Source organism: Pogona vitticeps, chromosome 1, assembly GCF_051106095.1.
Source record: "Pogona vitticeps strain Pit_001003342236 chromosome 1, PviZW2.1, whole genome shotgun sequence".
NCBI lineage: Eukaryota > Metazoa > Chordata > Lepidosauria > Squamata > Agamidae > Pogona > Pogona vitticeps.
Window position 1 is genome coordinate 238,773,905 of NC_135783.1, and position 23,461 is coordinate 238,797,365.

At 44.3% G+C, this 23,461-nt stretch overlaps 2 protein-coding genes across 2 annotated transcripts in view; one reads left to right on the forward strand and one right to left on the reverse strand.

The window, feature by feature from the left end:
- PECR (peroxisomal trans-2-enoyl-CoA reductase) overlaps positions 1-3,226 on the reverse strand; it is a 30,403-nt gene extending 27,177 nt beyond the window's left edge. Inside the window, exon 1 of the mRNA XM_020805996.3 lies at positions 3,012-3,226. Within this exon, the coding sequence (XP_020661655.3) occupies positions 3,012-3,153 (142 nt within the window). The 5' untranslated portion in view covers positions 3,154-3,226. The remainder of the gene's footprint in view (positions 1-3,011) is intronic.
- Positions 3,227-4,019: 793 nt separating this feature from the next.
- On the forward strand, positions 4,020-22,033 carry TMEM169 (transmembrane protein 169). The gene is made up of 3 exons (XM_020805297.3): positions 4,020-4,157; positions 13,951-14,543; positions 20,089-22,033. Exons 2-3 carry the CDS (start codon positions 14,240-14,242, stop codon positions 20,709-20,711), a joined length of 927 nt encoding a protein of 308 aa, XP_020660956.3. The 5' UTR covers positions 4,020-4,157; positions 13,951-14,239; the 3' UTR covers positions 20,712-22,033.
- The last annotated feature ends 1,428 nt before the right edge of the window (positions 22,034-23,461 follow it).

Consider the following 23,461-nt stretch of genomic DNA (forward strand, 5'->3'; position numbering starts at 1 on the left):
CTTACACAGCAAAATTTATGCCAACAGGATTTTAGCCAGAGTCTAGTTATTAATCACCTATGAGTACAGTTTAAAGAAGCAGAGTACACAAGAACCCTTTTTCCTGGAGCTAATCTTATAATCACTGATTAAGATGAAGTATTAATCTCTCAACCAAATGACCAAGAGTTGCAGCTGAATAATAAGTAGCCTGTTAACACACAGCACAATGCTGCCAAATTGCAAAAGGAGGGAGCATGCAACAGATGGAAGACAGATGCAGTTGCCTGAAGCTATCAAACATTATTGTCCCTACTTCAGTAGTACAACAAAAAAAACACCTTAGAAAGAGTATGTGTGTATATGGGGTGCAATGTTACATAGTATAAAAGAAACATGGAAGCTGGGGGTGTGTCTAGAGCTCAGATCCTTACTGTAGATACAGTGGACCCTTGACTTACAGACGGCTTGACTTACAGACTTTTTGAGTTACAGACTTCTCTGGCCGCAAAATTTAGGTTTGACTTGCAGACTGAGATTTGATTTACAGACCAGAAAAAAACCAAAATGGAACAAAAACGGCCTGTTATGGGATTAATCGGTTTTCAATGCACTGTAGGTCAATGGAGACTTGACCTACAGACTTTTTGACTTGAGAACCGCCTTCCAATACGGATTAAGTTCTCAAGTCAAGACCCCACTGTATTTGCTGACTTGCGTGTTACTAATATAGGAGAAAGTTTTGCAAGAATTCTGAACCAGAGTACAGTACACTACTGGAAGGCAAAGATATATGAAAGTCTAAATTCAAGCAGCAGATTTTCATACCAAGGTTATCCTGGTTCCAAATCACTTTCAGAACTGTGCAACCATACTACTCCGTGTGTGTTAGACTAGACAGCACCTCCTATGCTAGAAGAGGGTGATTTTACACAATTATGGCTTAATAAAATAACGCAGCAATAGAACTATGCTGCTTTTTAAACCAAAAAGAATGATGAGTTTATGTTCCTGAGGTTTCATCTTCTCTACGTATTCCTTCACTCCCAACTCATTAAAACAGTTGCAAAGCTTCTCTAGGATTTGGGTGGACTTCCAAGCACAATCACAGATACTAGCCAACACTGTCTTACAACATCAAGCATAGGCATGTCAGATCAGTTTTCTCTTATGAAAGGAAAAAGTGAGATTTCCTCAGATACCATTTGAAATGCAGGAAAAACCTGTAGTACCTGCTTGATTGGATACTATACGGAACCCTGACAGATGCAATTTTGCTATGTGGCATCATTACTCTTAGAATGTTATCTCTGCATATAGCTAAGAAGTATCAGCTATGGTCTATATCAGACCTGGGCAAAGTGCAGGCCGAGGACCAGATACGGCCCGCGAGCTGCTCCTGTCCGGCCTGCGGACAATTTTGAACATCAAAACCATTTATAGCTTTTTGTCTAAAGTTGATCAGTTGCTTATCTTTAACATACCGCAAAAAAAACCCTCTTTAGTATTTGTGAAGATTAACAAGTTTAAAATAAAAACAATCATAACATCTGTTTCATTTTATGTTTACATAAAGTTGGTTCAGCCCCTAAACACAGTTCAGATTTTTCATGTGGCCCCTATAGAAATTAATTGCCCACCCCGGGTCTATATTATACAGACAAGCCTCATGCGAGTCACAATGTCCCATTTTGGAACAAATGAGTAACACCAAACTGAGACAATAGAAGCAAAAAGATCTTTCAATACACAGGCTTCACTTACCGAAAACTAATGCCTAACAAAGCACACCTGTCATATTTGAATATATCATTACATAAGAACATCCTTTAACATAAGGTAAAGGTAAAGGTTCCCCTTGACAATTTCTTGTCCAGTCGTGTTCGACTCTAGGGGGCGGTGCTCATCCTTGTTTCCAAGCCATAGAGCCAGCGTTTGTCTGAAGACAATCTTCCGTGGTCACATGGCCAGTGCGACTTAGACACGGAACGCTGTTACCTTCCCACTGAAGTGGTCCCTATTTATCTACTTGCATTTGCATGCTTTCGAACCGCTAGGTTGGCGGGAGCTGGGACAAGCGACGGGCGCTCACTCCGTCGCGTGGATTCGATCTTACAACTGCTGGTCTTCTGACCCTGCAGCACAGGCTTCTGCGGTTTAGCCCACAGCACCACCACGTCCCTTATCATTTAACATACAATGTATAAATTAAGCATTTCCAGAATACCAGTCCTTTGACTAAGGAGCTGTCATAATCTCTAGATCAACCTTGCACATGCCACACAGGCTGTGGATGATGGGAACTGTAGTCATAAACATGCAGCATGTATTAGGAGGCAGTGCTTAAAGTCAAGGATTCAAACAGTGCTGGAAATCCAATGGATTTTGCACAGAGGGAAGACGAAGGGAGAAACAGAACAAAGCTTTACTGTACTTTCTCTGAAGCCCATCTCCACATTCATCTGCTCCTCTTATGCAAATAGGCTTCCTTCCTACCCACTACTTTGCATTAAGGCACCAACATCAACCTCTGACTAAATCACAAGCACCTTCTTTCTACACTATAGTGAACCCTCAGGGCCTCTGGGGATCTGCAATGTTTTCGTTCCTAATCCTGAAGTTCTTTTAAAAGGATTGGTCTTGATACTTCACCGCAAAGTGTGTGAACTCAAGGTACCTGCAGGCCCCAATTTCTCCCTCGCCTATTCCAGATTAGCCCAAGGTTGGTTGATGTCTGACCCGTCCAGCAAGGCTCCTATTGCCTGCTACTGCATCTTCACAGCTTTAAAAAAAATCGAAGCCATCCCAGTTACTGCAATGGGATGGCGGGTGGGGCGGGCACCGCTGTGGACCTCCCACCAGCCCGATTAAGGCCCATAAGCATCGCAAGGCAGCAAGGGGCACCCCAGTTTTAGCAGCAAGGGCCCCCTGCTCCACCTCCACTCCTTCCCTGCCAAGTGCTCCACTCCCACTTGGTTTTGGGAGGTCCCCGGCGTTTCTCCCCCTCCTTTCGGCTCGTCTTTTTTCCCCACCGAGCTGCAGCAGGTCCGCAGCGATCGCCTTGCCGATGCCGGTGGCCCCGCCGGTCACGATGGCCACGCGGCTGCGAAACAGGCAGCCCGCAAACAGGAGACCCCGGGGGCCGCCGCCCCTGCTGGACGCCGCCGCCGCCATCTTGGGGAACCCGGTTCCAAAAGTCCGAAGTCTCTCTCAAGAGCCCCCAAGGAGCCCTTCTCAGCGGTGAAAGGGGGGGCACGTGACCGACCTGTCGCGCCCTCGGCCCCGCCCCTTTCTCCTCCTCTCCCCGAATGGAACCACCCACGTGGGAGGGCTCCCCGAGGGGGCTCTGGCGCTGCTTGAAATCGGGGGTGGGGGGGCGTGGAGGGCGTCCTCATTCAAGTGCAGATCCAATGGGATCCCTCCAGGACCCTGATCTTCCCTTATTGCGCTAGAAGGGGGTGGGGTGGGGGTCGCCAGAGGCAGTAAGATCGACCCCCCCCGCCCCCACAGCATCCTTCCATAATACAAAAGGTCTGTCCCAGCCTGGTCCCTATTTGTGTGTGTGTGTGTCTTTCTCTGCCTTTATTGTAAGGGAAAGAATAGAGGGGTGGGGTGGGGTCGGGGACACATCTCCCCTTGTTCTTCCGCCATGGAGCTTCAGAACCGCTGAGCCTGCCTCCGGGTTCTTCCCCGAGGAGGTGTTGGGTGGGGGAGCGTCCAATCATCCCTCCATCCAAGCGCTGCAGCCTAAGAAAGGGCAGGAGCGCCCCATCTTCCCCACCCACCCCTCTCTTGCCCACCCGCCAGTAGGAAGAGCCACCGGCAGAGGCGGGATCGCGTAGCTTTTACAGCAGATCCCTTCCAAATGGGGGGAGCTCCCCCGATACCACTGATGCCCACCCGTCGGACAGCTGGTCGCCCGGCGTCTCCTTTGCAAAGGATCCGCTGGGATGAGGTGGGTGGAGAGGCCGCCTTGGCCTGCCGGCGGTAACTTGGCCGGGCTGAGGAGGCGCGGGTGGCGGCGGAGCAGGCAGGGACGCGGCTTGTCTTCCCCAGGAGGCTGAGAGTACGGAGCCTCCGCCATCCCTGGCGCCCACGGAGAGGCCAGCCCACCGGTACGTCGGGGCGGAGGCGGTTTCCAGGTCGACCTGCAGGCCTTGCGGATGTCGCAGGAGCAGGTAAGCACGCGCGGGATGCCCGGGGATGTTCATGGCTCACTAGAATTTGGAGGAGCGGGTATGCCCCCCCTCTTTGTATACAGTATTAACATACTAGGTGCACTGCAAACCCATCGGCCTTTTCTCCCCTCTACACCTCTTTTTTTGTATGGGGCTCTGTTCTAAAAAGGCAGGCAAGATGCATTCATTATCCCACATGAGTAATTCGTGTTGTGAAAGATGTGACAAATCTTATCCTTCTGAATAACTTAATGCTTTCTCCCCACCTTCCATGGTGTCCCTGAATGATGTTCTGAAAGAAGGTGCGCCCACTGTTCGGGATTACAGTGAGGGAGCCCTTAGGATGGTAAATGTGAACATGTGGAATTGTTGAAGTGATTTCTCAGCTGAAAGCAATGTTGGGATATATGGAGGTTCCTTGACAATTTGAGGGCCCCAACAGGGGAGTCCATTATACAATATATTTAAAGGGAAAGGGGTAGGGTTGCAAGCCAGTTCACAGGTTAAAAGTGTTAGGTGGGTTGGGTTTTTAATGTGTGGCATGGATGGCGCATGACCACAAGTGAAGTCTGAGCTACAAATATCTTTCCTTGTGTATTTGAATTGTGAAGCTCTTGAGTAAGGCCATTGGTATCAATTAAATAAATTGGATTTACTTACAAGGCATTAGCTTGGATCACTTTGTAAGTGCAAATTAACAATACATTGTACATTAATACCTTTCTGGGTTTAGGCTTTGATTATAAGAATGCTTACCTGTGCCTGGAGCCTGCTTTCCATTAGCTCCTGCAGTGATGGGATAATGTTTGAATGACCCAACTAAAGGAACGAGAAAGACTCAGTCCAAGAATGGGCGGGAAGCTATTTGCATGGGAAAGAATGTTGTAGTTCTCCCCCACCTCTGTGGCTGAACCAGAACTAGCTTGGGTCATTTAAGCTTACAGTTCTCAGATGTTGATGCTGCAGATGTTTTGAAGTGGACTTCAGTGTCCAGAAGCCCCTGCATATCCAGTTGTGAGAACTAATAAAAATACTTGGACAGCCAAAAGCTGATCAGAACTGATTTAAGGTACAATCTTGTGCACATTCACCTGGCAGTAAGGTCCATTGAAATCTGTGGATTTTATATCTGTGTAAAATTGGACCATTAGGCAGTGTTTTTTTTTTAGGAATAAGCTTTGCTGGACATAGTGTGAATTACTTCTAAATAAACATGTGTAGGAGTGTAAAGGGCAAAAAAGGGTAAAATGGCAGCAGTAGGGCAGCCACAGAGAATGCAGTTGTTGTTTTAATTGTTTCCCATTACACAATGCATCTCACTGAATAACGGTACTGTACTAACACATGAGTCTGCATCTCTTCACAGTTCTTATGCCAGGCGATAGCTGCTGTGCTAGCTCCCTAAGCCAAATAGTCATACAATCATAGAGTCACAGAATCATAAAATAATGGAGTTGGAAGGGGCCTACAATGCCATCAAGTCCAACCCCCTACTCACTGCAGAAATCCAAATCAAACTATATCTGATGGCTGTCTGATTTTCCTCTTGAAATCCCTCCAGCACTGGAGTACAGTGGGGTCTTGACTTGAGAACTTAATCCGTATTGGAAGGCAGTTCTCAAGTCAAAAAGTTCTCAGGTCAAATCTGCATTTCCCATAGGAATGCATTGAAAACCATTTGATCCGTATCTGCTCTTTTCCGTCCATAGAAACTAATGGGAAGCTGCTATTCCGCCTTCGACCACTAGAGGGGGATATTTTGTTTCTTAGGTCAAGAAAGGTTCAGGGAAGGCAGGGAAAATACAGTCCAGGCAGTACAGTACCAGGCAGTCCGAAGACTGTCTCCCAATCCACTCTCTAAACGCTGGGAGGAGTGAGGAAGCAGACAGGCACCCTTTTCACTGGCCAACAGTTAACTGAAAGTTCAAATTTTGCACTTTCCCTGCCTCCCACGTGGTTTTTTTTCAGTTCTTAACTCAAATCTAAGTATGTAAGTCAAGTCAATATTTTCCTATGAGAGTGGTTCTTAAGTCAAAATGTTCTTAACTCAAGCCGTTCTTAAGTCAAGACCCCACTGTACTCACCAGCTCCCATGGTAATTGGTGCCACTGTCATACTGCTATAACAGTTACAAAGTTTTGGGCTTCTTGTAACTTGAGTCTGTTGTTACATGTTCTTCACTCTGAGGTGATCGAGAACAGATCCTGCCCCTCCTCTGTATGACAATTGTTCAAATATTTGAAGAGTGCTATCTTATCTCCCCTTGGTCTTCTTTTTTCAAGGCTAAACATGCCCAGTTCTTTCAGTCTTTCCTCATAGGGCTTGGTTTCCAGTCCTCTGTTCATCCTTGTTGTCTTCCTCAGAGCCTGTTCGTTTGTCTGTATCATTCATAAATTACAATGTCCAAAACTGGACACTATTCAAGAGGAAGCCAAGTCATCTTACATGTGTTTGTGACAGAACACATAGGAAATACCTAGGTGAGCGAATGCTTTATCCTCATCAGCATTAGTATGCCAGATGTGTAACAGCTGCTGATGGAAAATTGGTTCCTGCCTAATGCACATATAATATAAAGAGGAACCATAGTGTACTAAAATAGTAATCTTCTTTAGAAACAGGATGAGGCTGTTTGTTTGATCATAAGCTTCTTCTCAAGAACCATCTCCCACTTGTGGGGGTTGTGCACAAATCAGCCCCACCACACTATCCCAAATATCAGTTCTGGAGTAACTAGTTGAACCTTTGTGCACATATGCCCATATTTCCACCAAAGCTCTCTCTAGATCCGTTCTTCACACAGTTTCTTTTTTATAATGACATTTACCTTTGAAAGATAAAGCAATGTTAAAAATAACATAATTTTTCTTGTGTGTATACGTGCACAAACATATTCCCCCTAAAAAAATTGTTCAGGATTTTCACAAGTCACCACGGGCCCAGAAGCTGCTGTGTGAATATCCCACTTTAGCCCAGTCTTAAGGATATTGGAACAGGGGTCTTTTGGGGTATAATGAGTTAACTTCTAAATAAATGTGCTTAAAGTAACAACACTAGTCGCATTAAATCAATAGCACTGAGTAGATTTAAGCAAATAATTTTGCCATCCTAAGCAATTTGCAGATTGCAACCTCATATCTTTGATCACTCTCCCAGAAGCACCACCCTAATGGAATATTTCTGAGTTAATCACCAGCCTGAATCATCCATATGAGCTCTAATATCAAATGTTTTCTGACAGAGCAATCATATAATGTCTGTTCCAAACCAAGTTACACTAAATTCAGTAGGGTTTGCCAGGAATAGGATCAAAGCCCCAACTAGTAGTTTCTTATATCTTATGCTTCCCATTTGTGTAGTTTCATTTAATTCAGACAAAGGCAGTAGGCCGGTTTCCCTATAGGAACTTATTTCTTTCTTATTTTTTTAGTTTCATGTGCGGGGTTTTATTTTAATAGAACTGATCATCGTGCAAAACTAGACTAAGGACAGAACAAGTGAAATAATCAGAAGAGTCATATGATTGCCTTTGATTATGAAAATATATTTTCTGTAATAAAACAGACATTTTAGCATTGACACCGGCAAAGCGGGAAGGTTGAACAGCTTCCAATTATGGATTCGTTGGAAGAAGGTCACTGATTCCTAGTCCATTTGAGCTTTGGACAGATTAAAATGAAATGCATAATTACGAAGGCATAGCTGTGGGTTGGGTGTGGTTCCTGCCTATTCAGGAGCAAGTGCTGCATAGGATGAAATATGTTAGATGCCTCATCACACAAACGAATATATAGAAAGGAACATAAACTGGCCTTCATTCACTAGCGGTCATTCACTCAAGAGCCATCTTTTCCTACATTTCTAACTTTTATTCTATATACTTGTCAGATTTGTTGTGCTCCCTTGTCTGTCATGTTGCTGCAACTGAGGCTGTATAAAGCTCCTTTTGTCTCCATCAGCTGCCCTACATTTCTGAAACAAACCATATAATGCAGGCCTTTAATCTCAGGGGAAGCATTAATCGGAGTCAGGAAAACTAGGTCTTCATTGTACAGGGTGCCAGATCTGCTGGTCAGTTCTGAGGTTAAGCATAAATGATGCAAAGATAATGTTGTAGGTTAGAAAGATTGCTACAAGTGTTGTTATGCTATTGCTGTCCTGTTAGGGGGGAAATCCTTAAATTTTAACTGTTTTTTTTTTTTTAACAACTGTAGTATTATTGGGAGGATTGCTTCAGGTTTGTACTCTCTTGCTTCTGGGTTCTTACTTTGGCCAGTGTTTCTGCATTTAACATTCTTTGGCAAAATGGTGCTGGATTATTATTGTGGACCACATCACATGTATCTGCACATAGCCTGTTTATTCAACACTCTGTGACTCCTAGTTGAATGTGTATAAAAGTCTTGTTCAAACTGGGTCCCTCCAAATGTATTGCACTACAGCTCCTAGACTACCCCAGCCCAATGACTGATGGGTTGTGGGAGTTAGCATTATTATTTTATTTATATGTGCATTTGTATAATTTGTAGGCTGTCTCTCTCTTGGGGGGACTGAGGCCCAAAGTGGCTCACAGAGTTAAAACAAGGACTACTAAAACACAATAAATTACAAATTAAAAAGCAATTATATTACTGACCAGGCTCTGTGGATGTTGCCGTGGGGGAAAACTGGTGTAAACTATTTCTAGGGAGAAGTATTTTTGGGGGGGGGGGTTGATGGAAGGAGGTATGAAGGTTCAATCTGTGGGATGGTTTATACATGTACATACACCACCCATCAGTGCCACAATTGTGGCATGTTTGCTTTTTTTTTAAATGCGGGAGGAATTAGGAGCCCCTTTCATTTCTTTTTAGTTACCGTTACTCTGTTTTTCTATCTCGTGGAAGAATGGTGGTTCTTCCTTAAGAACTATTTGTCTGTGGTCCAAAATCTTCTGACTTTTCTGTTAGTAAACTAGCAGCTTATGAGTAGTCTTAAAACAAACTACCAAAAGCTAACTAAGGGCTTGGCTACACACCTTAATACTTCTGGGTTTTGTGTTGAAATAGATTTTAAAATATGCACCTACACAACGTGCAGTCAAATGTGCAATATTTTTTTTGCCAGAAAGTGAGTTTATTTAAACACTCACAAGGAGGTGTTTATTTTAACTCAGTTATTAACTCGATTGATTTTGAATTGTTTTGGCATGTGTCAACACCTGGGTTGGAGTAAATAATGTCTGTGGTGGTCTACAGGGTTGGTCAAAATGGGTGCCAAGTACTGTACAAGGAATAGCCTGCAACCCAAAGTCTTCTTTTTTTAAAAAAAGAAAAAGAAATGCATTTCAGTTTTATTGCTGCATCAATCTAGTGCTCAAAATGCTTTTTAAAAAAAAATGAAATATCAAAAGAATGAAGAGACTCAGGACAGGCTTCTGCATTGTCACCTCCGCAGATGTACTAAACTCATGATTCTTGCTGGCCCGAACCACTTCCTGGAAAATCCCCTTGCCAGAAAGTGGACTGTGCCCACCCTCTCATCTCTGCAGAGCTCCTGGAGGTTGGAGGAAGCACAGCGGCTAGACGTCTGACCAAAGAGAAGCCACTGCCACATACCCACCCTCTCACACACAGCCCTGGCCTGAGAGAAGACTTCACTGAGTGGACAGCTAGGAGGCACTCTCCCTCTTCACCTACTTACAACATGCAGACAAGACATGGGTGGGTGCAGTTTCCATGAGGACGTGCACACCAACTCATAAAACATATGATGTTATATCAATTCTAAAAAGCCTGAGCCAGCTCTCAGTTTAATTCTACAGTGTGGCTGAATCTTAAGTTTCACTACTATTAATCTGATACATAACAAGCAGTAGATCAGTGTTATTGGGTTTTTTCTAACTGTAAAGGTAAAGGTAAAGGTTCCCCTTGACAATTGTTGTCCAGTCGTGTTCGACTCTAGGGGGTGGTGCTCATCCCTGTTTCCAAGCCATAGAGCCAGCGTTTTGTCCAAAGACAATCTTCCGTGGTCACATGACCAGTGCGGCTTAGACACGGAACGCTGTTACCTTCCCACCGAGGTGGTCCCTATTTATCTACTTGCATTTGCATGCTTTCAAATCGCTAGGTTGGCGGGAGCTGGGACAAGCGACGGGTGCTCACTCCGTCTCGTGGATTCGATCTTACGACTGCTTGGTCTTCTAACCCTGCAGCACAGGCTTCTGCGGTTTAGCCCGCAACGCCACTACGTCCCTGATTTTTCCAACTGTAACTAGTTTAAAATGCATTTTTATGTCAAGGACGAAGTGCCAGTAAACGTACAACTAACCTGTTCTTACAGTTGCTCAGTATTTAAACCAGAATATAGTTGTACATGATATTGTTCCCCATACCATCCATTTTCATAACTGAGGATGGCAAGATGTAGTTCTGTGAGTCATAAAATAAAACTTATAAAGTTTTTTTAGGAGAATGTCTAGTCATTGTTTGAAGATTGTACAGAAAGCCAAGAATCTGATAAAATAAGATTGAATTCTGGTTAATTCCTCTTCCTGGTCATGCAAGAGGGAGAAGCAAAAAGAGAATGCCTTGCACGTCTGTGGCCAAAATCTTCTTGCTTAGTGTAGGAAACTGTATGAGAGTACATCCATTGAATCATTGGGTTTTAGTGACTCAGTCTTCCATAGGTTCCATTGATTCAAACTGTCCTGCCCTAACTGTGACTTACCATGCTCTAGTAAAGTGCAACTAGAGTAGGCCCATTTGAACCCATGGAACTATGGCGGAGTTGATAAAGTGGGTCTAGACTAGTGCAATGTCTATACTAAGCAACAGAACTTTGGGCAAGAAGATTGTTGAAATGAACCAGCTACCATGTCCCCAACACAAATCAGAATCAAATGCGTGTTCTTGGAACATTTTTTCAGCTGTTATCAATAGTCTGCCATTTAGAGGAGAATGCAATATGTAATTGCAAACAGCCCCCTTTACTTTGTGGAATGTAAATTCCTTTAAATAAAGAAGAACTTGGGTGAATTCCACAGCTTTAGCAGGAAGCCCTGAAAATCTCTGAGAGACACAGCAGCAACATTCTGCATAGTAACAGTCAATTTCTTACTTCTAAAAATTCCCTGTGTTTTTCCAACATATTGCTCCCTGAGGATGTTGCTGCAGTCAGTGTGTACTGTACTGTTGGTTGCCAGTTAAGTAGCTGCTACTTTTGCAGCCCTTACAGATATGCTGTGCTTAACTTCCCATTTGCTACTGATTAGGACTTAATTCTTCTTTTTTTCTCAGAAAGATTCATACTTGCACAAAGGACTCATGTATATATAAAAATTATATAGAAATCACTATACTGTACATTGATGTAGTTAGAAAGCTTATAACTGTGTCAGTTTCCAAACCTAAAATAAAAGAACGCAGTAATCACTTATATTGATGTAAGAGGATGGGGTGCCTGTGTATCTTATCACTTTACTCTGTACTAAGAATGACTCTAGAATAAAATTATATAGCAGTAGTATTGTATTAGTATTAATCTTAGTGAGGGCATACCTACTGAAATCAAAGTCTTGTATAAATTATGATGGACTGTGAGGGTTCGTTGGTGTGAGCTGTCTTTTCCCCAATAAACTGACGAGGCTCAGAAGGAACATCAAACGGGATTGTATTTATTCCGACATTAACATCATCAGAAACTACACCCATGAAAGGGTTCAAGGAGGTTTGAAGACCAAGGTTAGGCTTGGAAGGAGTCCACAAACTATGTACAAAGGGATTGGTGTTCTGTGGGTTCCAAGGACCTGTTGAAGGCGGCACAGGTCCTAGTCCAGGGTTCAATTCTTCTTCCAAGGAGATCAAGGGTAGGGTCTCCTCATCCCCACTCCAGCCGTCCCAGGAGGATCCCTCTCCTCCTTCGAATCCCCACGGACCGGGTAACCCCCCAGCTTCTTCAACTCGGCGATATGCCATTGACGCTTACATTCTAGCTCTCTGGCCACCGCCTCTCGTTCCTCTCTTAGTTTTCTCCGCCACTCTTTGGCCTCGGTCTCTCCCCAGTAGGAAGGGCGAGGCTTCAATCCTAATTGTCGGCGTTTTTCAGCCTCTTCGTGGGGAATCCGGACTTGCTCCCATTTGTGGGTCCAAGGGTCCTCCATCCAGACCCACTCCCAACCGCCTGGAATGTCCCGGGTCTTCCCCCTTATATCTCCCATCCCTGCTTCTATCTCCTCCCCCCTTCTTCCCGCCTGCACTGGTCCCGTTTCGCGGGCAGTCTTTAACCCCTTCACCACCTCTTCTAGGTCCCGGGTATCCACCCCCTTGCTCAGGGTAAGGGTTCCGCCGCATTCTGTCCCCCAATCAGGGGTCTCCACTCCTCTCTCTTCCCGTCGCGGTGGGGATGGTGGGGGGGATGTCTGAGTTTGGCTGTTACTCTTCGGGAGCAGCGGCACTCCTACCATGGCTTCCACTTTGGGAGCCTCACATGGACCTATTTGTTTGTATACTGCTTTTCTGCCTATATAAGGGACTTAATGGAGCTTGCTATGTGCAGTAAAGTCAGAACTGACTCATAGTGACCCTAACAGTGCTTTCAAGGTAAATGAGATATTTAAGGAGTGGTTTTGCTAGTTCCACACTCATGGCTGATGGGAGAATTGAACTCAGGCCGCCTGAGTCATAATCCATCTCTCTATCTACTACATCACGCTGGGTGCCTCCAAGGTAGTTGACCGCATGCAAAAACCACTGGTTTTGGTGGATCTACTCTAAGTATTTATTGTAATGTATGAAACTATTTTATATGTAAAGCATAGCATTTCTCTCTGTCTTATCAATAGAAAGGTTCAATTCAATCACTACATTTTACTTACCTGTACAAAAATAGTTCCAAACCACTCTTCATCTAGATGAATTGGAGGGTAATGAATAAACATATGAGTAAAATTAACTATGCTAACATACATGCAACATGATAAAATATGTATAGGTTTTCTGATCTGTGTACAAAAGGAAGGGAAGGGAAAACCACTCAAAGTATACCATTTACATGATGCTATATAGACATATTTTCTAACACAGAAGGTCTTTCAGTGTAAAAGAAAAAGTACAGAATGACCCTCAAAGTATTTACATAGTAAGGGTACTAGAAAAATATACGAGGAGCACAGAAAGGATATTTGTTTAATGTGCTTTAAAAGAGAAGCATTTCTTGTTGATTTGGATATTCTCTTATTTATTAATAATCATACTAATTAATAACATTGTTGTCATTGTGATCAATTTTGATCACATTAACCTTTATAGTAACCATGCCTGGAACCGCATCTTTATTTTATATGATTTTTGTTTATGATTCAGTTATCATTTGTATGTGATAAAGTGTTTTCTTCAAGTAAAAACAGAGTTGTTAATAGAGCAGGGATGGAGCAAGCTATTTGGCAGGGGAGGAGAGGGCTTGTCTCCCTCACCTACCATCTGTGATATTGCCTTTTTGGTTTGTGTGCCCTGTTTCATGTGGACCTGCATGACAAGGTTATGCAGATGTGGCCCTTCAGATGATCTCGGCAACAAGTCCCATCAGTCTTGACCAGAATAGCCAAAGGTGAGGGATTATGGAAACTACTGTTTGAACACATTTGGAATGGGAACACAGAAGCTCACCCTGACCCAAATCAAAGTGTTTTAAATTTAGATGTTAAAGGGCAGTTGATTCAAATCCTTTTCACAACAAGCTTATCAAGTGCCCTTTATTTTGATAAATGGTTTGTGCTCCCTGATTATTTCCCCCCCTTTTCCCTCTCTCTTTTCAGGTTAGGAATGGATTGTGTTAATTCCTTGGGGTGAAATGCCACTCCTATTAGATGCAGCACATCTGCTTCTAGAACAGTATTAATGGCTGACAAGTGCAGAAGCAGTCAATAAAAACAATAATTTCAGAACTGCGGAGCTGGAAGGGACCCTATGGATCATCGAGTCCAGCCCTTGTCGAGGAGGCACTGTGGGGAATCGAACTCCCAACCTCTGGCTCCACAGCCAGATACTTAAAACCACTGAGTCTGATTTGAAACAAAACAAAGCCAAAAATAAAACTTGCCCAAGATGCCGAGTGAGAAGCTCCAGAGTAACGGTGAGACAGAGGAGCCTGTGCGAAAGGAAAGCAAGGCCGGGACCCAGAGCCCTCACTGCAATTCCTTACGAAGAGCTGTGGCCACAGCAGTGACCTTTGATGGAGACACCACCACTGAGAGACGGAAGAAGAGGAAGAAAGAGTCTCGTCCAGAATCCATCATTGTTTATCGGTCAGGGAATGAAAACAAGGTGGAAGAGGAACAGGGAGATGAGGACGGTGGAGAGAGAAGTTCAGAGGAAGGCTCCAAATTCTTGGGACAATCTTTGGGAGATGGTAAATACTGTACCTTGTAAAGTGGTTTTCAATGCTTGGTTCGCTTCTGTCTTAGAAAGGGTTAGGAAAGACTTTGTATGTCTTCTTTATTTCACACTGCAAGGTGGTTATCAAATTATTATGTATTTTAAACTGTTATTCATCCAGTATTTGTACTAGGTGGTCCAGAAAGAAATATCTGCCTGTCTTGTTTGAAAAAGTGACTCTCGATAGTTGCACTTACAGAGATAACTATTAAGTAGAGCTGGGAAGTACTACCTTTTTCGACTATATTTCTCAGAATCCTCCAGCCAGCAGGGTTATAGGATAACTTGCTGTGATTTCCAATCCTTTTTGTAGTACAGTGGTGCCTCGCATAACAACGATAATCCGTGCAGCAAAAATCGCTGCAAAGCGATTTCGTCGCTATGTGATATTAAAAAGCCCATAGGAATGCATTGAAACCCCTTCAATGTGTTCCTATGGGCTTAAAACTCACCTTTAAGTGAAAATCCTCCATACGGTGGCCATTTTCGCTGCCCGGTAAGTGAGGAATCCATCCCAGAAAACATCGGGCGGCCATTTTGGAACCGCCGATCAGCTGTTGGAAAATCATCGCTATGCGATGATCAGTAAGTGAAACAGTACCAATCATCGCAAAGCGATTTTTTCCCATTTAAAACATCGCAATACGATTGCAAAAGCGATCGCAAAATCTTCGTCGCTATGAGATTTCGTCATTAAACAGGGCGCCCTTTAAGCGAGGCACCACTGTAGTTTATAACATTTGCTTCTTCCCTGCCATACTAAATTGACATTTGTAATGAACTATACACAACAGCCCCCACCCCTTTCCCCTGGTTAGCCATAAGCAGTTCAAAGTGTTATTTATGCATTTATTGTGTCAACTTACATTTACTTTGCACTTACTTATATCTCATTTGCTATTTCAAGAGATCCATCTGGAGTTCTTCCCCATCTGCTTAGGATTTAATCATCCTGAAACATTTGGTGTCATTTGCATACTTGCTTCAGTTTAGATTATTCAAGAATGCTAAGTGGTCTCCTGTGGCACCTACCCCTTCTACCTACGTGGGGATGAGCCTCCATCAAATGACAACCACCCCCAAACCATCCAGTTAAAGGTTGCTGATTAAATTGTAAATGGGAGCTGAAATCCCATGGTGCTGTGATAACTGACAATATCAGAAAAATAAACAGCAACATCCCCTGGCACTATTCACTTTTACGGGGAGCTCTCCATGGGATGACCGTAGCACTTTCACTGCTTCAGCTACTTCACAATACATGACAGCAACAAGCAATTTGACAGCTGCAAGGCTTGCTGTGGTTCATTTCCAGCAATCGCACACACTGAAAATTAACCAAAATGTAGTGATCCTACCCTCACAAAAAACAAAAACAAAACGGTGCCTTGCTTGACAATGATAATCCGTTCCACTGAAATCGCTGTTTAGTAAAATCATAGTTTAGCGAAAAGCATTTCCCCACGGGAATGCATTGAAACCTGTTTAATGCGTTCCAATGGGGAAGAATTGTCGTTGTCTAGCAAAGAATGGCCATAGGAAGCCACTTTGCGAACTGACGATCAGCTGTTTAAATCACTGTCTTGCAAAGATTAGGTCCCGAAAACACCTGTTTTACGAGCACAGAGGGAGCTGTCAAAATTGGTGTCTAGTGAAAATTGGTTTGCGAAGCAGGGATCAAACATTGTCCAGCGAAATTCCCCCATAGGAATCACTGTTTTGCGAATCGCTATAGCGTTCGCAAAAAGTCAATTTCTAGCAAAAAAACCTGTCATGCGGGGTAACTGTCTAGTGAGGCACCACTGTAATAAAAAAAAGCAGAAGCACATGACTGAACTGAATCCATTGCCTTGACATTACCAGCCTCAGACTATGCCCACCTGAGCTAGCTGGCCAGGCATACTTTGTTAGGACCTGTTTGTGTCACGAAGTTAGGTCCAAGTGATACTTGTTTTGAAACAACTGTGTTTGGTCAGTTATGGTAATTTTTCAGATTACAGTGGTGCCTCGCATAACGAGCACCCCGTTTAACGACGAATCCGCATAGCGATTCGTTTTTTGTGATCGCAAAAGCAATTGCATTGCGATGTTCCCTATGGGGAAAAATCGCTTTGCGATTTTTCCCCATTGGCTCCCGGCTGGCATTTTCACGGCCAGCGCTTCGGAGCGGCCTCGGGGGAGGGCTCCGGTGCCGCCGCTCGGAAGCGCTGGCGGGCATTTTCGCGGCCAGCGCTTCGGAGCGGCCTCGGGGGAGGGCTCCAGTGCCGCCGCTCGGAAGCGCTGGCGGGCATTTTCGCGGCCAGCGCTTCGGAGCGGCCTCGGGGGAGGGCTCCGGTGCCGCCGCTCGGAAGCGCTGGCGGGCATTTTCGCGGCCAGCGCTTCGGAGCGGCCTCGGGGGAGGGCTCCGGTGCCGCCGCTCGGAAGCGCTGGCGGGCATTTTCGCGGCCAGCGCGCTGGCTGGGCGCGGGGCGGCTCCGAGCAGCGGCGGCAGGGTGGGTGGGGGTCTGGATGGCTTCCAGTGCTTCCGAGCCTATCCCAGCCTGTCCGAGCATGGCTGGGATAGGCAGGCGCGGCACGGCTCCCGGCAGCGGGGGCAGGGTAGGGGGGTCCGGATGGCTTCCAGGCAAAGCAGTGGAAGCCATTTGGAGCCCCCCCACCCTGCCGCCGCTGCCGCCGCTTGGAGTCCGAGCATGGCTGGGATAGGTGGCATGGGATAGGCGGCTCCCGAGCATGGCTGGGATAGGCGGGCGTGGCGCGGCTCCAAGCGGCGGCGGCGGCAGGGTAGGGGGGTTGTATGGCTTCCAGTGCTTCTCCTGGAAGCCATCCGGACCCCCCTACCCTGCCACCGCCGCCAATGAGAGCCTTCCGAGCTCTCAAAGGGCTTTCTCCAATGTCGGGGGGGCGAAGCCCTTTGAGAGTTCGGAAGGCAAATGTCAGCGGTCGGCGGTGGCTTCAGGGTCCTTCCAAAGCCACCGCTGACCGACCACCGACATTTTCCCCCAGCTGAGCGGCGGGGCTTCGAAGCTCCCGCCGCTCAGCTGGCAGAAAATGCCAAGGGCCCCATTTTCGGCCAGCTGATTGGCGGTTCCAAAATGGCCACCCGCTGTGTTGCCTCGCTTTAGAGGCACCGAAAATGGCCGCCCCTATGGAGGATCTTCGCTCAACAGTGAGTTTTAAGCCCATAGGAATGCATTAATCGTGTTTTAATGCGTTTCTATGGGCTTTTTTGTTCCGTTTAGCGATGTTTCCGGATAGCGACGATTAATCCGGAACGGATTAACGTCGCTATGTGGGGCACCACTGTAGATTTTTTTTCATTTTTTGAGCGCTGTAACTCAAAAAATGTCACCAAATTTAGAAGCGAGTTGACTAAACAGCATCAGGAAAATAAACAACATCTCCTAGCACTCTTGACTTTTCCTGGGAGCTCTCTGTGGGATTACTGGAGTTCTTCCACTGCTTGAAACAGGAAGCAAAGTGCCACGGCCACGCTAGACATTGTTCCACTGTGGCACCCCCACCAAAAGAAAGAGAAAACAAAGAAGAAGGGGACATCATGGCACTTATTGTCTGCCTTACTGGAAGTGATAAGGAATGGCACAACTATGTGGCACACTCCCATGCCCACAAAGCGGAGGAGAGTATGGCAGCAGCAGCACCATTATGGAGCAGCTCTGTGCCCCCAAGAAGGGGAGGAGGAGCCCGTGGGCAGAGTGGATGTGAGGCAATGGTGCCTTCCCTGGGCACCAAAAGTGCTACTTAGGGTTCTGCTTTTTTTAATAGCAACGCCACCTGATTGAGTAACTATACAGACATAACTCAGTGTTATGCAAGCAGTAGTACTCATCGCACTAAGGTGGAAGTGTTGTTCACAAAGCACACCCACGGGCAGATTGTGCAGTCAGTCCAAAATGGGAACCATGCACCTGATGTTGCAATCAAATTATACAATCCTTGTTGTCTGGGTAGAATGCCTGCTACATTTAGGCAGGCATAACGTTACCCTACACCTATTTCAGCCCATGTTTTCTTTCCACTCTTTTATTTGTTTTCTTGCATGTAGGCTGCTAGGTATTGGGAGTTAAGATGCAGGTCAAATAAGGTATTTTGAACTTCCATAGAATATATAGGTCTGTCCTTGTAGGACAAAACTCTGAGAAAGTGAACCATGTTTCTTAATTTTTATTCTGACTGTCAATTACTATTTGGATTAGGGGGAAAAACCCTTAAGTTCTCAATACATTCATTCCTTCTCCTTGTTTTGTTTCCCTTTTTCTTAAGGCAGGGATGGGAAGCCTCTGAAAGTTGGGATGGGCAACACCGATCAAAAGTGCTGCAGCCATTAAATTTCCTACTGTGTTGGTGCAACATGTCCTATGCCATTTTTTTCTTTTATAAAAGCTCATGATTTCCATGCCCATGATTCCTTGTTCACAGATGTAACTGCAATTCCAGGAGATCCCCGGGAGCAGGGAATGCATTCCTTCATGTAAAGCAAGAGTGGGCTACATGTGGTCCCCAGGGAGGTCCCGTTTGTTTTTTGTTGTTATGCAAAGGGATGTTCTACAATAATCCCACAGTTTCACTCCACAGACATATACTTACAGACTCCTCTATTTTGCTCACGTGGAGCAGAGCCTGCCTCCAAGGCTCCAAGACTGTGCCTAGCTCCCTTCTACTGATATACTTAAAAAAAGAGGTGCCTCCCGAAGAACTACAATTGTGACAGCTTTTTTTTTTTTTTTAGTGTCTCAAATGCCCCCTAATTTCAGGGCTTTTGTTTTTTTAAATGGGCCATTAGAGAATGCAAGAGGACTTTTTGGGGGGGGGGTGAGTTGTATGCTGATTTTTGTATAGGAAATCATTGGGGTTGGGAATCATTGGAACAAGTGCAGCCCTCCAAGCTCCAGAGACTTGGATATCTGATGCATGCAGCATCAGATATCCAGAAATTGCCCATTATGGCTTAAAAAAAAGAAACGGGGGGGGGGGCACTGCTACAGCAAATAGGATTTGGGGTTGTGGCAAGGACCCAGGGGGCCACACAAAATGATGACCAGGGTACAGGGGGGACTCTGGGTCTCTCGCCTTAAGCTATGTGGTATGGTTCAGTTGTTTGGAATGCATTTCTAGGTCTGCCCTCCAAATGAGAATCTAAATAGCTGCAGTAATTGTAGTGTGACTAGACCAGACTCTTTAGTTCTCCATTAACTAAGGCAGGATCCTTAAAATTCACACGATCCTAAAAAAATAAGTGTTAATTTTAGGTGCTGGATGTCACAGGAGCATTAACTACAGGGCAGTATGAAGCCTAAGTTTGATAAAATGTTCAAAGTAGAAGGCTTAGGTAAAACAAGCCAAATTCCTCAAAAACATTCATGTTTATACTTCCCATTTTCCAGTTTTGCAAGTTATATTTAGAAGGGTACCAAATATAGTCAAACTCATTGCATAAAAATGAAAGGGTGGCTTGTCTTGTTACGTTGTCTTGCATTGATTTAGCTTCTCTCTGTTTCCAGGTTCTTGGTCGATGCCTTTAGACAGCAGGTATGTGACTTTAACTGGCACCATCACACGAGGAAAGAAGAAAGGCCAGATGGTGGACATCCATGTCACACTGACAGACAAAGAGCTGCAAGAGCTGGCAAAGTCAAAGGAACCTCCGAAAACAGAAACTCCTGAAGGGAAAAATACTTGTGCAGTTGGTCTGGATAAAGGCCCCCATGTCTTTCTCTGGAGCCTTGCCTGTCTCCCGGTCATCTTTGTCATGTCCTTCGTGGTTTCTTTTTATTATGGGACCATCACCTGGTACAATGTCTTCCTGGTGTACAATGAAGAGAGGACCTTTTGGCACAAGATAACCTTTTGCCCCTTTCTAATCATCTTCTACCCTATCATAATCATGGCGGTGTCCTTCTCCTTGGGCCTCTACACTGCCCTGACTCAGATCTCCTGGGCTTTTGGGGACTGGTGGCATGCAGTGAGGGACATGGAGAAAGGATTCTGTGGCTGGCTCTGCAGCAAGATGGGCTTGGAAGACTGTTCGCCTTACAGCATTGTGGAGCTACTAGATTCTGACAACATCTCAGGTAGCCTGTCAGCTAAAGGATCAGCTCAGGGGGAAGAAATTTCAGCTGTCTAGCCTTTGCTTTAAGCGACACCTGACTGTCCATGCTCCTAAGTATTATGCATGTAACAACATGGGTGTCAAGAAGCATGCACATAGCCTTAGGCAATTAAGCTCTGCAAACTAGTTCAACTATGCAGGAAAACTGCACCTGGAGGGACAGTCCTTCCAGGATAATACCATTTGCAAATGGAGGGGTGACCATATGTCTAAATATCCCCCCTGCCAGTTGTCAGAAGTTACCTTTTTATGGAAAGTAACTACTCCAGGAGAAGAATTTTACCTTTGCTCTATTGTTTACTTACAAGTATCCAACATAGTATAGTACAGGCACTCTTTTATTTCTCAAAGACTGATTTGTACCAACCGAGGTGCCACTGAGGGACTACATGTTTGGATGAACAAAACAAAACAATTTCCATGCACATATTAAAAAATATATAAACAAAAAAGGCTAGGTGGAAGGTTGTTTTCTGGTGGGCTTATTTGGTATGTGTAGAGATTGTTTACCTTTTCATTCCAAGTTTCAAACCTTCAAGCCCAGCCCTTACCCAGAGGCAAATATGAGTCAGTCAATAACAGCGTTTCCACTCAATTCCAATGATTTTTATAAAATGGGCCTTCAGTTCTTAAGTGAACAAGAAGCATCAAGCTGCTGACTAAGATTCTCCTGTTCCTTGTAAAATAAACATGCAGGGTTGACTTGTCATTCTGCTGGCCTGATCATTGTTTCTGGTCAGGTTTTATTAATTCACATTATTTCATGACAAAGATTCTGATTGGGATTCCTTTATTGGGAGCAGAATGGGAAAATACATCCTAAATCATCTTCCTTTTGCAAAATAGATCTTCCAGTGTGAGTATGCTGATGCAATCTTCTAGTTCACTGGTTCTTAACCTTTGTTACTCAGATGTTTTTGGACTGCAACTCCCAGAAGCCTTCACCATCAGCTCTGCTGGCTGGGGTTTCTGGGAGTTGCAGTTCAAAAACACCTGAGTAATAAAGGTTAAGAACCACTGTTCTAGTTAATACCTGCCTTCTGTTTTTGCTGGAAATCAGAACCTGTGCTGACAGTTGCAATGTTAAATGCACTTTCTTGAGATAAAGTGGTCATTAAAATACCCCCCCCCCATGCAACTAGCCTGTAGCTTGTGGGAATACAAGCAGTGTCATAACATGGAATTCCTTGGAGTATGATTTCTAGGGAAAGAAGTGGGAAATCTGAATTCTGGCAGCCATGTCAGGCTCTCCCTCAATTTCTTCCAACCCATTAAATTATATCATTGGTCCCTGTTTGGTCACTACACATTTTAAATATATATCTGTTTGCCGAAATGATTATTGACTCTGTTTCGTATGTTGGCACAAAGCCAAGATAGATGAGAAGCATTCCTTAATAATGACTGTGGATGGGTAGGATGTACAAATGAGTAAAATGCACTGGTAAATGGATTATGTTATGGTAGATTATTAGCGTAAGCCTTACTGATCACAGAGACCATACTATGGAAACAGAAGGGAGCTCATACTGTTGATGATACAACAGAATGCTCAGTTTTGCTCTTCAAGTGGGGCAGACGCTAGTATTTGGAGGTGGGAAGTTTTACAGCTTTGACATAAATTTTACATTTTATTCTGGAATATGCACTGTTGGCCTTCTTTCATGGTCTACCCTAGGCATAGGTCTATAGACATAGAGTTTACTGAGGTAAACAAGCACTGGTGCTATTTGTATTTGCCTCCTTTTATGGTGCTATTGTGTTTGCCTTTCTTCCTGAATGCGACAGACTCTTTTTCTCTTCTCTCACAGCTTTAGCTTTAATTAGCCTAATACTGCTAGGTGTCTCCAAGGCCTACTGACTTTGTTAAAAGCCATGTTATTGAAAAGCACAACACTCCTTTCTTCCTCTGCTTACAAATAATCACCGATAGTATGTCACTGAATGCATGCAGATGTACCATGACTTCAGCCATTGATCTTGTCAAGAAGGGTGTTCATCATATTCTCTCTAAATCAAAGTAAAGTAGGGAATGATTCTGCACATTTGCTGCAGACCTTCTGTGTTCACAGGATGAACTGATTGCCAGTCCAACCTCTTGTAGGGAGGTTGCAGTTCTCCAATCTTTAAAAATATTTTTTTCTTTCAAGAGTAAAAAGTTGGTGAAAAACTAACTGTATTTTGAAAGGTCAAACAGTCTGCCTAGAGCATGATTGGCATGGCAAGACTGAAGACTCAGCAAGGCTGGGGAAAGTTACTGTTTTGAACTACAGATTTCATACTGGCTAAGGAATTAGGAAATATTATTTCCAAGGTGAATCAGTGTTTAGTTCACTGGTTGTCTGCCCATCATTTATACTGCTAGGATGGGGAGATAGGGCCAGCCTGAGAATCCAGATTATCCAGAAATTATCCAGAATGAGAAAGGTAGTTACTTCAGTTATGGAGGAACATCAATTTTATTGAACAATAATTGTACATCATTGTTTATTCAGTTTATCAAACAGCAAGATATGCTCTTGAGGATTTTCTGCCTTGCATATTTAAAAAAAACTCAACAAGCTCCAAATATAGTGCATATGGACATAGAAAGGGAAGAGAGATTTCCTGTTCTACCTCATGCAGCAAAATGTTTTGATCTGGATATGGTAAGAGAAATTTGAGAAAAATCTGCTGTGGCTCATGTTTTAATGCTACATCTGTGTGCTCCCATTGTTATCTTGCTGGAATTCCCCAAAGAGGCTTAGTAGCTTGAAAATGTGGAC